The 16,998-nt window shown below is 38.1% G+C and overlaps 2 protein-coding genes across 2 annotated transcripts; one reads left to right on the top strand and one right to left on the bottom strand.

Annotated features, from left to right (window-relative positions):
• Positions 1 to 5,865: 5,865 nt before the first annotated feature.
• On the top strand, positions 5,866 to 6,972 carry N7443_005558 (zinc finger CCHC domain-containing protein; the record flags this gene model as incomplete). Its single annotated transcript, XM_056885614.1, has 1 exon — positions 5,866 to 6,972. The coding sequence occupies one exon, from the start codon at positions 5,866 to 5,868 to the stop codon at positions 6,970 to 6,972; it is 1,107 nt and encodes a 368-aa protein (XP_056741062.1).
• Positions 6,973 to 11,166: 4,194 nt separating this feature from the next.
• On the bottom strand, positions 11,167 to 11,478 carry N7443_005557 (uncharacterized protein; the record flags this gene model as incomplete). Its single annotated transcript, XM_056885613.1, has 2 exons — positions 11,167 to 11,400; positions 11,437 to 11,478. The coding sequence occupies 2 exons, from the start codon at positions 11,476 to 11,478 to the stop codon at positions 11,167 to 11,169; spliced, it is 276 nt and encodes a 91-aa protein (XP_056741061.1).
• Between the last annotated feature and the right edge of the window lie 5,520 nt (positions 11,479 to 16,998).

Genomic DNA, 16,998 nt, shown 5'->3' with positions numbered 1-16,998 from the left:
TAATAGACCTTTTACTCTCTTTAAATATTCTACTATTCCTTTCTATTTACTTAGAAAGACTTTATTCTTAGTACTTTATTTAAGGATTATAGACTATACTTATTTAGAGTATATAAGCCCTTTGCACTATCTTATTCTTTCTACCTTTAATTAATTAAGCCCGTCCTTAGTGAGATAGTCCTACGGTCTATAGTAGGGAAGCTTTTATTATTATAGCGTAGGGTACAATTTTATAAAGCTCTTATAGTATCCACCTACCCTCTACCGGCCGACACTTATTAATCTTATTATTAATCCTATAGATGTAATCTATAATAAATAGCTCTAATTAGTTAAGCTTAATTATTAATAGGTTACGTACTACCCTAGATCACTAAGGTATTATAAGCTAACCCAAACTTTTTAAAGGTTTATATTAGCGCCTATATTTACCTATATATATTTATTATTAACGCGTCTATCCGCGTATATGCCTTTATTTATATACGCGCCCGAATATTATTATAGTATTATTTTATTATATATATATAGATTTAGTGACGTTCGAGGACGAACGCTCCTATATCTTACTAACTTCCTTTATTATTATTATTAATTAATAAGGGCGGTGATACTATAAAGCTATTTATAGCGCTAACTAAGCTTTACGTATACCTTTAATGCCTTATACCGCTTTATCTAATTAGTCAATCTAAATTAGATAAAGGAAAACTTATAGGATAGATTATAAGCCGATATAGCCTACATAAGAATAATTCACGCTTTAACTTATAGAGAAATAATCACACTAAATAAGGGCCTTTACCCTTTATATATAAGATAAGTAAGAAAGGAAGTTAGGCAGTTTCTAATAAGAGTAAAAGGTCTAATTCTTTTACCTAGTAATTTATCGCGTATTTATAGATAAATATACCTTAGTATTATATACTTCGGATTAAAGGAAATAATACCTTAAATAGAAGTAATAGAACTAGATAGAAGTATATAAACTATAGATAATAAGGATAAATATAGATTAGGTGGGGTAGAAGTAGATAGAATATCATAGAAAAGAGTTAAGAATCTAGGCGGTATTAACCACCTATACGCACCCCCTAGCGTGAGTGCCTTTTACCCCTAAGGGAAGGGCTATCGACCCCCAAAGAGAGTGATCCCCCCTACTCTTCTAGGGCTAAGGTCTATTTTAGTTATATAACTATCGACTATCTTCCTCGCACTAAGATATATAATAAATATCTAATTAGGGTTTAGGGTTCTAGTGGTTCTCCTCTTATATTAAATAAGAGGATAGATCTACCTATATATATATTAGTCTATATTCTAATAGATTGATAATAAAATAAAGTATAGGGTATTCTTAGGTATATAGAAAATAAAATAATAAAAATAAAGCGTTTCCTCTATCTTTATCCTATATTCTTAGGCGTCTATTATAACTCTATGGTCGAATCCTACTTAAAGTATATAAATACCTAATTACTACTATTAATTAATTAGTATATAGAGGTATTTCTTAATAATCTAAAAAGACTATAACTAGAATAAACGTAATTAATATTATTTAATTTTAGATAAATTAGCCGAATCATATATAATAAGACCTAGATTTTATATAAATCTAGGTCCAGATAGGTTATTTATAGCTTTTAATATAGCCTAGGTTACTTTTACTTTTCTATAAAATTTAAATAGTCTATATTTATTCTAGTAAATATCTCTTCTTCTAATATTCTATACTTATTTTATATTAAGAAGTCTACAGAATAATCTATAAGTATTTTAAAAGATTAAATAGTCTAATAAAATATAGTAGAAAGTTAGATAGTTTTATCTATAAATAAAACTACACCTTGGCTTATAAATTAATTTAGTAAAGATTTAGGGATTAGAGATTATTTTTAAAGAAGACCTAATTTCAGTCTATATTTCTAGATTGTTAATTTTAAGTCTTAACTTAGGTCGATAAAAATAAACCTTAATCTATGTATTTTTATTATTACTATTACTTTGTATTACGCGGTAGGATAAGTATTAAATACTTAACTCTTTCTTAATAGTTTTTTAGCTATATATATACTACTTAGGCCTTAATTCTAGTGAATATCTATAGGACTTAATATATATAGACTATAGGGTCTAATTATACTTTATTCTCTATTTAGGATTTATTAGCTAAAAGATATTAAAATTTTATCTTTAAGCTCTTTATTATAATAACTATTAGAATTATAGTTAAGAAGTTACGCTTATTTAGCTATATAGTATTAGCTTTTTTAAAAAGAATTTAGAGAAAAATATCGTATAATTTAATTAGTATATAGAATAAAATAATAAATTATTAAGACTTAAGTACGTAGCTATTATATAACTTTAAACGCTTAGGCTTTCTACTCAATATACGTTATTAGGTATTAGGTAAAGGGAGGCTAGTATTATTAGTATCCTTATTATATATTATAGCTATTATTCGCGATATTTTTATAAGCTAGACTATATTACCCTAAAGATATACTATAGCCCTTCTTAGTATACTTAGTAAAGTTCTTAAATTAATAATTACTATAATAATTAGCTACTATACCTTATTAAGGTATACTAGCTACTACTAAAGATATAGTGACATAGTAAAAGTGTCGATACCCCCTCTAGCCCCACTTAATACACCGCCTTCTACTATACTTACCGCCTATAGAAATACGCTAGATCTAATATCTATACTAATAGCGTCAACTAGCGTGCTTTGTCTTATATTGTCGGCCGTGCAGGGAGGCGGATACCACGAAGCTTTTCGTGGCGCGGGGTACGCTTTTGTAGATGCTTCCCCACCACGGACCGTTGACTACCCGACCAAGGAAGGCTTGATCGGATAAAGATAGAAAAGAATAAGAATAAGATAGAGTGCAAAGGGCTTATGCACTCTAAATGAGCACAATCCACAATCCTCAAACAAAGGACTAAGCAGAAGGTCTTTCTAAGCAGATAGAAAGGGATAGTAGAATATTTGAAGAGAGTGAAAGGTCTATCATTTCTACTTGATGTCTCGCGCGTATTTATAGACAAAAAGTGGTTAAAGTCACATGCTTTATATCAGATAAACAGAATAGAATCAGGGAAGGAAATGTGATAGAGCTGATGGCGTGATGAGGGATATGTCATCGATCTGGTGGGGTAAAGAGGGGTAAGCGGTTTGGAGGGGTAAATCATGCTCGCATCTCTTTCTTTTCTTCTTCTTCTTCTTCTTCTTCTTATGTTGAATAAGAGGATACCTTCACCTAATGTAGCATTGGTTCAAATTCCAACATATATCTACCCTAAATACCCCTTTTTTGCATAAGACTAAAGCACTATGTTCAGAGTTTACCCCCTACCTTACTCGAATATATCTATAAGCTATCCTAGGCTACTAGGTAGGGATATAAGCGCTATCCCTAGGTCTCCTTTTCTGGTATTCGCTATACGGTTAAGAAGGACCGTAAACGTCTAAATAGTGTCTTTTAGCCTCGCTCTGGCCGCCTACAATAATCAGTCGCGTCTTTTTGCTATAATTAAAGATAATCCGAAGATTAAGCGGGTTAATCTACTAGCTAAGGTTTCGAATAAGGCTTATTTATCTCTCTATAAAGGCTCTAACTATCTTCTGACTTATTAGTGAAATACGACTTAATTCGACGGCTCTTAAATAATAATAATATACGGAAGTAGTAATATTATCTTATAGGATTTTTAGGCTTTTTTAGGCTTAGTTAACCCTCCTAAATAAGTAAGTATTAACTAATTATATAGTATTAATTAGGTTTATTAGGGCTTAGCTTATAATATATTAATTCAGTTCTTAAATTAATTATTGTTTAGTAGGTCTATAGATAATTAGTGTCCTAAAGATTTTAAGTAAGTTTTACTAAGTCCTTATTTTGCCCTTACCTTCTCTTATTTAACATAAGAAGAAGAAGAAGAAGAAGAAAAGAAAGAGATATGAATATGATTTACCCCTCTAAACCGCTTACCCCTCTTTACCCCACTAGATCGATAATATATCCCTCATCACGCTATCAGTTCTATCACATTTCCTTCCCTGATTCTATTCTGTTTATCTGATATAAAGCATGTGACTTTAACCACTTTTTGTCTATAAATACGCGCGAGACACTAAGTAGAAAGAACAGACCTTTCACTCTCTTCAAATATTCTACTATCCCTTTCTATCTACTTAGAAAGACCTTCTGCTTAGTCCTTTGTTTGAGGATTGTGGATTGTACTCATTTAGAGTGCATAAGCCCTTTGCACTCTATCTTATTCTTATTATTCTTTCTTTATCCGATCAACCCTTTCCTTGGTCGGATAGTTCAACGGTCCGTGGTGGGGAAGCATCTACAAAAGCGTACCCCGCTCCACGAAAAGCTTCGTGGTATCCGCCTCCCTACACGGCCGACACTAAGTAATATCAAGTAGCTTTCAAAATATAGGGCATTAGTAAGACGACTTATTAAATATCGGTCTGATAGCCCACCTACGCCTATAAAAGAGGCATTTAATCAGGCTTATAAGGCATGCGAATAAGTCATAAAGCGTATCCTTCTATTGGAGCAAGAAGTAACGCATTTACGCACCGCAAACTACAAGAAGATGAAAAAAAAGGTATTGCCTAAACGACAAATACAGCGCGATAAGGGCTTATTTGTTCATAAAGCCCATAAGTAAGGCATTAGTCTACTAGGTGGCACAGAAGGTGGTGGGGTGGACTCTGCAACACCCACGCCGAGGGCTTCAGCGACCGGTAATTAGCCCAATAGACGTCAATACGCATATAGTATATACAGAAAGCCTAGTCATAGGGCGTATGCATGCCCTGATAAGGTTTAAATTGAATATAAAGGCGTTGTGGTTTTATAAAAGCTTCATAAATGAAGAATAAGTGGATGGGGTGGCGGGTTTGGTGTGGATTACGTTATATTAATTATAACTTTTTTAATAATAGAATTGGTTATTCCTTTTATTTAACTCTAATACTACCTAAATAGGTTCTTACCCTTTTTCGCGTATAAAATCTTAATAGTACTTACTTTTATTCTTTTAGAGCTACTTATTCGCTCCCGACTAAGCCCTAAACTCCCTAGAAATAGTCTATTAGTTCTTATTTAACTCCTTAGAGTTATAAGCGAAAAGCTTTATTTACTTTTCCTTTATCTATATCTAATATTATTATCTTGCTATAAGTTCTTACTTATCTATATCCTATTGTGATAACACGGCCTTGTATGGGGATACGAACGGTCACGTTACCCTACTTTTTCTGCCATACGGCACCGCCCTTAAGGCATATTTCTATCCTTTCGTACACTTACTTAGCAATACACACCTTTCCACCTCCAGAATCTCATCTGGTAGCATGTCCTTGACTGGTCGACCTGCCACGGTCGGCCGGGAACGGAAGCATTGACGTTGGATATGCCTCCTTTCCTACAAACGATCACCTGAAGCGAATGATCGAGATCGCTTGCGTACGCGATGTTGAAGAGTATTCGAGTCTTTCCTGATCCTTTCTGGTCGCCATTCATCTGAACACGAAAGTGTACGCCCGGAAACTAGCGGTGTGAGGAAGTTACGTGCTGAAGTGATCGGCACCTCGACGACCCGCCGACTAGGGCTATGAACGGCAGAGATTGGTCAGAGATACTCATGTTGATACATATCACATTCGTATACGATCATCAGGAGGTGGTAAACAGATGATTACGTGTCCTTCCTGGCTCTGAAAGAAGACCCATCTTAAGAGAGGAAGTAAAAGACCCAGTGGAATTAACATTTTCAAAGAAACTACTTCGAACATTTACGTTCTTATTCGTTCACACCCGATTACACGCAATCATGTCCGATAACATCACCGAAGGCCCCCAGTTCCTACGTTCTATGTCTCCGGACACGGAGCATGCCCTACGTTCGTTGCCACCGGATAGCGCGGAAGTATTCTATCGTGCTTGGGCAACTATTCCCGAAGAAAGTTTGCCGATTCAGTCAATGCTGATCAAGCAGTCGGCTAGTATTCTAGCCGAGAACACCCGCCTCCGAGAAGCCGAACGGCAACGTATGGAGAACGAGCATGCTCGTGCCCAAGAGGACCCAATCCAACAGTTAGCGGAAACCCTCAGACGTATGCAAACTGGCCCGGTCGAAGGTACGCCAGACACTTCTGAAACCACTCGCTCTACGTTCTCTCGGGACGGTAGTGCACAGAAGGCCGTACGAAAGGCAGTGTTAAAGAACATCCGTCCTATCGAGAACTACCAGGGCGCGGTGAAGTCTGATGCTGCACGGAAGTATCTACGCGACTGCGAACGCTACTTCCGCGAGATATCTTCGTACGCTGGCGCTGAACCAGACGATAGTACCAAAATTATTCATGCAAGTGGACGATTGCTAAAGCGCGCTGCCGAAACCTGGCGTGCGTACACGGATCAAGTTGCCGGTAGATATGGTGAAGAAATCACTACCTGGCAAGCCTATAAGGATTGGATCAATCGCGAGTTTTCGGAGCACCTCGGACCCGAAAAACGATGGGATCGCTTCGCGAACTTAAGGCAAGGACAATCGTCATTCCATGAGTATGCGATCAATCTACAGCAAGCTGCGTACGATTGCGAAATCGATATTCCGGAACAAGTCCTGATCCAATACCTGCGAATGGGTGCGAACGTGAACTTACAGAAGCGTTGGGCTGAGGATCGAGAACAAGATCGCACGACCATTCTGCAAGACGTTATTCAACGATTTATTGAGTTTGAGCGAGGAGCAATGGTCGCTGGTTATATTAACCGAACGAACCCGGACGATATGGAGCTGACTGCCCTACGGTCCCGTTCGAAAGACCTTTCGACAATTAAGTGTTATAATTGTGACCAAAAGGGACATTACAAACGTAATTGTCCGGCTCCGAAAAAGGAAAGCAACAGTGGGAAAGGCCAGTCAAAAAACTAATGCGGGCGACTACTTACGAAGCCTTGGCCGCTCGCATCCGTAAGGCTTCCCACACACCAAATTTCTCCAGTCTTGATCGTTTAGATCCGGCCGAAAGGGATCTTGGTGAAGAACGCCTAGATATATCACTAAATGTCTTGGGTGATTCATTGCTTTACTACACAATCGCGCTCGGAAACGCTTCAACGCCTCCGACCGTGACCGCTCTACTCGATAGTGGCGCGTCGCATACGTTTATATCATTAGACGTTGTGACCCGTCTGAAGGAGAATCTACAAGACGTGTTATTGCCAAACAAAGGGCAAAAGCACGACGTCGACGAACGCTACCAGCAGAGGCTGAGCAGCAGAAATCGGACTCGGACGAATGGAATTCGGAGGCGAACGACTACGAATCCTATCACCGTTAAGCTCCCGAATGGAGAAGAGCTTCGTACGCGTGCGAAACTAAAGGTTCCGGTCCGGATCGGACCGTGGCGTGGAGTCTTAAAAATGTGGATATTGGACTTCCCAGATTTTGACTTCATTCTTGGAAGAGACTTCTTACAAAATGTTAACCCTGTGATCGATTGGGTCAACGGAAAAATGACCATTCGGGACCATCAGCAGACGCACGTTATTCAGCCCGCTGAGGTCCCCTGTTTTGAAGGAAACGCGAGAGTACGGTTGAACCTTATCTCCGCAAAGCAGTGTTCTCGTGCGATGCGAAAGCGACAGTCGCAAGGGGTATTCTTCGCTATTCGGGAGACGCCCGATCTAGAGCGAAAGGAGGCTTTCGGGGCACCAACACATTCGGATCCGCGGATGCAGGAGATCTTGTCAAGATATAACAAGGTATTCCGTGCGGAATTGCCCGAAGCACTCCCCCCAGAACGACCAGTCGCGCACGAGATTGACACTGGAGATGCCCACGCGATCAATATTAATGCGTACTCCCTATCGGCCGAGAAACTGAACGAACAGGCCCGACAGGTAGAGGATTTGATCAATCGTGGATTAATCCGTCCGTCAAGTAGCCCTTGGGGATTCCCGGTGATATTCGTGAAGAAACATAACGGTTCATGGCGTATGTGTATCGATTATCGGGCCCTCAACAGACTTTCGGTAAAGAACGGTTACCCATTACCGCGAATCCAAGAGCTTTTGGATACGGTCGGGACCGCAAAGGTGGTATCGAAGATTGACCTCACATCCGGGTACTGGCAGGTACGGATGGCTGAGGATTCAATCCAGAAAACCGCATTTAACACCACATGGGGTAAGTACGAATGGCTTGCGATGCCGTTCGGACTATGCAATGCACCCGCAACCTTCCAATCGACTATGAACGATACCCTTCGTCCACTTTTGGGCAAGTGTGTAGTCGTATATCTTGATGACATCTTGATATTTTCTCATAGCTTGGAAGATCACTATGATCATGTCGATCAGGTGTTATCGTTGCTGGACTCGCATAAGCTATACGCTCAGCCCCAGAAGTGTCAATTTGCGACCAACGAACTTGAGTTCTGCGGACATATCATTGGAAATGGACAGCTTCGGCCTTTACCGGAGAAGGTCACGGTCGTACGCGAATGGCCACGACCGCGAAACGTCCATGAAGTCCGCCAGTTCTTAGGTTTAGCTACCTATTACCGTCGCTTTATCGAAGGATTTGCTGCAATATGCGTACCACTCCATAGTTTACTGAAGGAGTTGGACGCATCTATCCGACAAAACAAATTCCGACCCATTCGATGGACAATCAGTTGCGAAAGTGCCTTTACGAGACTGAAAGAGGCTTTGACGAACTCGCCCGTCCTGTCACAACCGGACCGCGATAAGCCTTTTCGGATCGAAACAGACGCGTCAGAGTGGGCTATCGGTATGGTTTTGCTCCAAGCGGACACGAATAACCGCTTTCACCCTGTGGCTTTCGATGGAAGGAAGCTGCAAGGTGCGGAGCTAAACTACCCAGTTCACGAGAAAGAACTACTAGCCATTAAGGAAGCTCTGCGCATATGGGACCGTTATATCGAGAACGGCACCAAAACAACTATTGTCACGGATCATGCAAGTCTTCAATACTTGCAAACGACCACGACCTATAGCAAACGCTTAGCTCGTTGGGTCGCCGAATTTCAGGAATATGACCTGGAAATTCAGTATCGTAAGGGTTCAGAAGCTATCGTGCCCGATGCAATCAGTCGGAGGCCTGATTTCCTGGGAGATGGCCCGGCCGATGTTTCGGAGACCCGACCGATATGGGATGCGTCACTGAACGTGGTGCGTACGTTCATGGGCGTACCCGAGGAGAAGTGGTTGGCAGCTACGGAACGGTATCTCGACGATCGTACCCTTCCGGTTGAGAAATCTATCGCGAACGCAGTGCTGAAACATGCAGGGAACTTAAGTTTTCGAGAGCTTTCGGACCCGAATCAGTCGACTGTAGCGGTTACTCGCCAATTAACCTTCACCCATGGGGATGGGGTCCGAGCGCCTTATTTGGAACCCCGCCAGCGTGGTGATTTGGTGGAACGCCTACACCAGGAGTTCGGGCATCTTGGTCACCCGGGCTTGAATGGAGTCATTCGCCCACGAGCGTGGTGGCCGGGGATGCGCCGCGATGTCGAAGAAGCTGCGCGAACTTGTCCGAATTGTCAAGTTTCGCAGGGACTGCGGAAGAGCCTCGAACGCGAAGTTTCGCAACCGATGGTGACCGCAGGACTTCAGCCGTTTGAAAGATGGGGAATTGATCTGATCGGAAGGCTACCTACGACCCCGAATGGTAACCGCTGGATAATCACTGCAATCGATTATGCGACGGGTTGGCCTGTCGCACAAGCGGTGAAGGATGCCACCGAAGAAGCGATCGGACTATTCCTTTTCGAAAGGATCTTCGTGCACTATGGTGCGCCGAGGGAGATCATTTCCGATAATGGCCGAAACCTCCTAGCCGGAGCCGTACGCTACTTTGTGAAGTTGCTACAGACTCGGCATAGGACGACGACTCCTTATCACCCCCGTACGAACGGGAAGGTGGAGAATTTGAATGGAATTCTTGGACGGATGCTTACTAAGTATCTAATGAATAAGCCAACGAGGGCTTGGGATCTATATCTACAGCAAGCATTGTTCGCTACGCGCGTACACGAACATGCTGTTACTAGATTCAGTCCATTCTATTTGGTGTATGGAGTTCACCCGCGAATCCCCAGTGATCCGTCCGATGGCTCAGGAACGGAAGCGTTACGCACCGATGCTATCCGAAACCTAAGCGATGCGCGCACGAAAGCAAACGAACTGCTACTTGCGCGAGCAATCAGGACGAAGCGTGTACGAGACAGCCTCGTCACGAAAACTAGCTTCCAGCCGAACGACTGGGTTTTGATTCGGAACGAGACCGGGAAGAAATTTGAAAGCAAGTGGTTCGGACCCTATCAGGTCCTCCAGTCCCACCCGCTCGGGACTTATGCTTTGGCGGAGCCTAACGGCCATGTGCTCCGTACGCTTATCAATGGATCAAGGTTGCTGGAAGCGAACGTGGATGATCCAACGACGTTATGGACATCCTCGGCAGCCCGTATGGCCCTACGTCGGGCCCGAATACAGGTTGAGCGACCCGAAGAGGTCCGCACGATCCTGGAGATTGATAAGGATCTCCCCAACTATTCAGATCTATCCACTTTTACCAGGAAAGAGTGGGAAGATTTCAAGCGTTCAGGCGCACGCTTTGATTCAGTGGGGGAGGAGCTAGCTACAAGACGTGTTATTGCCAAACAAAGGGCAAAAGCACGACGTCGACGAACGCTACCAGCAGAGGCTGAGCAGCAGAAATCGGACTCGGACGAATGGAATTCGGAGGCGAACGACTACGAATCCGAAGCTTCTATATCGCCGGCCGAGGACAATGAGGAAGACGTTTCTCATACAAGAGTTTCGCAATATCGGGACGCTGATACAAGCGAACGGGAACTATTCGATGGACCATTTGCGGTTGTGATACCATCGCGGTCTACGAATTAGATTGTTACAGTGAAAGTGTGCGTTCGCGCATGACTCAAACAATTTGATTGCATAATCGGACATAAAACAAAAAAAAAAAAAAAAAAAAAAAAAAGGAACAAAAGCAAACGCGGCTATTTACAAAAGATTTATCGCCATCATATTATCATTATCAGAAAAACAGAAAAACAAAAGTATCCGAACAGGACCTTTAGTCCACGTTCATATCGAAGGGATTGCCCTCCACAACTTCGTCCTCGGACGGAGAAGGGGTGTCGAACTGTTCATGTTTGTCCAAGAACGCAGTAATGGCAATCATATCGTCCTTAACCCGTTCAGTAATTGTCGAAAGTTCGCGATAGACCGCGCGAATGCTGGCGAAGTTCTCCGCACGGCCAGCCGCAATAAAATCGGCATCGGTCGTGGGAGTCTTGTACCAACGTGACTAGAAAGGGACGACAGGACGCGGACGAGCAAGAACTTGCGGCGAGGCAGTGATGCCAGACGTGGATAAAGGGGACATTTGGGTAGATCTTGCGGACAAAGGGGAAGCAGGCGAAGCCTTTCGCTTGCGACTCTGAGGAGTCGAACGAGAACTGACAGACTGCTTCCGAGGAGTTTGGGGCTCGGCCGGGAGCGAACGGGCAGCTCCAGAAGAACGAAGGAAAGCACTGTCAGGGTTTTGTGCGCGAATGAGGGTGAGGACCCATTCCGGTAGCGTCGGAGTCGAACGGAAGGAACAACTAGTTCCGTTGCCGGAAAAGTTGCAGTTCGTGCAGCCGCCGTTGTTGAAGGGAACACCACCATGCACCAAGACACGACAAGATGCCGCGGACTGACCCGAACTTTCGAGGGTTTATGTCGGTGCCCGTGTTTACCTTTATGTATTCATTGTTGACGCGTCCATTCGCGCGCGTGTCCTTTGTTTATGTACGCGTCCGAATGTTGTTGTGATGTCCTTTCACCATATACATGCAGACTTGGTGACGTTCGAGGACGAACGCTCCCATGTCTTACCAGTTTCCTTTGTTGTTATTATTTATTTGTTACATTGCTGGTACGTGGCCACTATCTGGCATGTTCGTGTCTGATGCCTTCCATATTCGGGTATCCTGAGGACATGATCCCGTCTAGTGGGGGAGGATGTGATAACACGGCCTTGTATGGGGATACGAACGGTCACGTTACCCTACTTTTTCTGCCATACGGCACCGCCCTTAAGGCATATTTCTATCCTTTCGTACACTTACTTAGCAATACACACCTTTCCACCTCCAGAATCTCACTATTATCCCTTTTTAGTTATATTAGTATAAGATTTTTATAACTAATACTAATTTTATTATAGCTAGCTATATAGAGAATTTCACTAGTATTTATATAATCTATTATAAACTTTTAATAATTATTAGATAGGTTAAGGATAATATAATTACTACTATTATATTCTTAGATAAATATAAATAGTTTAATACCTATTGGAATTTGGACCAATGCTACATTAGGTGAAGGTATCCTCTTATTCAACATAAGAAGAAGAAGAAGAAGAGAAGAAAGAGATACGAGCACGATTTACCCCTCCAAACCGCTTACCCCTCTTTACCCCACCAAATCGATAACATATTCCTCATCACGCCATCAGTTCTATCACATTTCCTTCCCTGATTCTATTCTATTTATCTGATATAAAGCATATGACTTTGACCACTTTCTGTCTATAAATACGCGCGAGACACTAAGTCGAAAGAATAGACCTTTCACTCTCTTCAAATATTCTACTATCCCTTTCTATCTGCTTAGAAAGACCTTTTTCTTAGTCCTTTATCTAAAGATTATGGATTATACTTATTTAGAGTGCATAAGCCCTTTACACTCTATCTTATTCTTTTCTTTCTTTATCCGATCAAGCCTTCCTTAGTCGGGTAGTCAGCGGTCCGTGGTGGGGAAGCATCAGCAAAAGCGTACCCCGCGCCACGAAAAGCTTCGTGGTATCCGCCTCCCTTCACAGCCGACACTTAATAATTTAGATAAATTCGCGTAGCTTCTTCGATATCGTGGCGTATCCCTAGCTACTACGCTTATAGGCGAATAACTCTTTTTAAGCCTAAGTAACTAAGATACCTAAACTCCTAATATAGGTATTTTACTAAATTACTATACTAGCGAGGTTCTAAATAAGGCGCTCGGACCCTATCCCTATAGGTAAAGGTTAATTAGCGAGTAACCGCTATAGTTAACTAATTTTAGTAATATATCTTATATTAGTTAGGTCTCTAAAATATTAGCTAAGCTATCTCCTAGGAAATTAGGCCTCTAACTAATTATATTAGGTATAATAGCTTTTAAACCTTTACAATACTAAATTTCTAGGTTATATTCCTAAAATTTAGTGACTTCATAAGCTAAGCGTTTACTATAGGTTATAATTATTTATAAGTATTAAAGACTTATTTAATCTATAATAATAGTTATTTTAGTTCTATTCTTAATATAATAGTCCTATATATATAGAGCTTCCTTAATAGTTAGTAGTTCTTTCTTATAAATTAGGTAGTTTAGCTCTATATCTTATAGCTTCCTTCTATTAAAAGCTATAGGGTAAAAGTAATTATTTATATTCACTTAGAGTAACACTATATTAATAGCTTACTCTAATACGTCTATTTTAATCTAAAAAGGCTTATCGCCATTTAGTTATAATAGGATAGATAAGTTTATTAAAGCTCTCTTTAGTCTTATAAAGGTATTTTTATAACTAATTATCTATTAAATAGGTCGGAATTTATCTTATCGAATAGATATATCTAACTTCTTTAGTAAACTATAGAGTAATATATATATTATAGTAAATCCTTTAATAAAGTGATAGTAATAGGTAGCTAAACCTAAGAATTAGCGGACTTAAGTTCCTTAGTTATAAATTAATACTTCTAGGGTTAAGCGTAAAGCTTATATAAGTCTAATAATAATAATACCTAATTAATATAATTATAATAATCTTCTAAGCTATAAGAAAATATTAAGATATATAACTATATATTTACCTAAAAGTGAATAAAGGGTATATTTATAGTTAATTAAAAGGTTATAAATATATTATATAGTCTAAATAGTATTATAAGCTATTTATACTTACCCTATATAGTATTAAATATAGTTTTCTAGATTAAATCTTTAGCTATCTATATCTATTAGTGCCTAAATATAAGGTAAATCTTTAATACTATCTTTACGAGCCTAACTATATCTAAAAGCTCTTAAATTTATAATAATAGATAATTATTCTTTACTAAAAGTCTGTTCAAGGCCTATTAATTAATATATATATATTATAAACTATTATATTTCTTTATATATATTACTAGAAATTCTTAAGGGCTATTTAATAAATAGATTAGTCTATAATTAATTAAATTCTCTACTTATTAGCCCTATTTATTTAGTTTCTTAGCTAATAGGGAGTATATATTAATATTAATTATATAGGTATCTTTAGTATTAATCTTATATATAATTAGTTATTTTAGAGGGAGTACTTTAGGTAATTCTATATAGAATACCTTATTATATTTTAATAAGATCTCCTATATTTATAGATCTAAATATATTAGTTCCCTAAAAGCCTCCTTTTACTCTAGATTAGATATCTCCTAAATAGCGAAGAATATCCCTTATAACTATCACTTTTATATTATATAAGAATATTACTTTATAGAGATAAAGTATTATTATACTCTCGCGTTTTCTTTAAATTAGGGGACCTTAGCGGGCTAAATAATATATATCTACTAATAGTCCTAAATAGTTATTTTTCTATTAACCTAATTAATTATAGGGTTAATATTTTATAAGAAGTCTCTTCTAAAAATAAAGTTAAAATTTAGGAAGTCTAATATCTATATATTTAAGACTTTATACTATAATCCGATCTAGACTAAATAAAATCTTTAATTTTATATATATATAAAACTTCTCTATTTAGGAGCTTAGTAGTGATAGATTCTTCTTTAGATAAGTTATAATATCTAATAATATAAATATATATAACGCGTTACTATTAAGTAGAGTAATTATAGTCAGAGGCGTTAAAGCGTTTCTAAGTATAATTATAGTAAAGTAATAAATTACCTAAGATATTTAGTAATATATCTAGGCGTTCTTCACTAAGATCCCTTTTAGCTATATCTAAATAATTAAGACTAAAGAAATTAGGTATATAGGAAGCCTTATAGATATAAATAGCTAAGGGTTTATAAGTAGTCACCTATATTAGTTTTTTAATTAGCCTTTCTTACTATTACTTTTTTAGAATAAGATAATTATATTAGATAATTATATTTATAATATCCATTTTTATTATAATTATAATATTTAATTATATAGAAAGGTCTTTTAAATAGGACTATAGGGTAGTTAGCTCTATATTTTCTAGGTTTATTTAGTTAATATAACTAGTAACTATTACTTCTCACTTAAACTTAATAAATTATTAAATAATATTTTATAGAATAGTTAGGCGATCTTATTCTTAATCCTTAGCCTAACACTTCTATAAGTTTATATTTATATTTATTTATAGGTATTAGATTAAGACTTATTCCGGAATATTAATTTTATAATTATATATAGCTTACTATAGATTAATTATATATTTATAGAATAATAACTATCCTTACCTTAGGTTTATAAAGCGATCCTATTATTTTTTAGGTCTAAGGTACTCCGAAAACTTATAATTAATCTAATCCTTATAGGCTTACTAGGTAGTGATTTCTTTACTATATCTACTAATAATTTAATCTATATACGTACGCTAGGTTTTAATAACGCGTATTAGTAATTATTTACTTATATAAATAATTTTAGTACTATTATTTAGTTTAGCGCTAATATATAAAGATATCTCGCGGAAGTAACGTTTATAATCGCGTAGATACTTTTATATAATATTAGACTTTACTACGCCTTAGTAGTTCTTAATAGATATTCTTTAATATTACCTTTTATATAGCCTTCTATATATTACTATCTTAAGAGAATATAAAGTAAGTAAATTAATTTCACCAAGTCTTTATTTCCTCTCTTAAGATAGATCTTCTTTTAGAGCTAGAAAGGATATATAAGTATCTATTTACTACCTCCTAATAATTATATACGAATATATAATATATTAACGCAAGTATCTCTAACTAATCTCTACTATTTATATCCCTAGTCAGTGGGTCGTTAAGGTACCGATCACTTTAGTACGTAGTTAACTTCCTTATATCGCTAGTTTCTAGGTATACACTTTTATATTTAGATAAATAGCGACTAGAAAGGATCAGGAAAGACTTAAATACTCTTCAATATTATATACGTAAGCGATCTTAATTATTCGCTTTAGGTAATTATTTATAAGAAAGGAGGTATATCTAACATTAATACTTCCGTTCCCGGCCGACCGTGGCAGGTCGACCAGTTAAGGATATACTACTAGATAAGATTCTAGAGGTGGAAATGTGTGCATTACTAAGTAAGTGTACGAAAGGATAGAAATATGCCTTAAGGGCGATGCCGTATGGCAGAAAAAGTAGGGTAACGTGACCGTTCGTATCCCCATACAAGGCCGTGTTATCACACCTTAGATCACTAAGATACCGCGGACTAGCCTAACCTTTTAAGGGGTTATATTAGCGTCTATATTTACCTTTATATATTTATTATTCGTTAACGTATCTACGCGCGTAGCCTTTATTTATATACGTGCCTAAATATTATTATAATATTATTTCACTATATATATAGACTTAGTGACGTTCGAGGATAAGCGCTCCTTTATGTTACTAGTTTCCTTTATTATTGTTATTTATTTATTTATATTAATTATAATATTAAGGATAGGTTGGACTAGGTAAAGGATAAGATAATAGGGCACGATAACACCAATTGGTATGATGAATAGAACTGAACTAATCCTTGCAGAAGCAAAGTGAGCTACGCTACGGTACAATCTATAATATAAGGCTATCTAGGATCTATATTAGGATATAGTAAAAAATAC

Source organism: Penicillium atrosanguineum (assembly GCF_028827265.1).
Source record: "Penicillium atrosanguineum strain IBT 20685 chromosome Unknown utg000004l_segment0_segment0, whole genome shotgun sequence".
Lineage (NCBI taxonomy): Eukaryota > Fungi > Ascomycota > Eurotiomycetes > Eurotiales > Aspergillaceae > Penicillium > Penicillium atrosanguineum.
The sequence above is the reverse complement of the archived record's forward strand: the minus strand, read 5'-3'. Positions and strand labels throughout refer to the sequence as shown.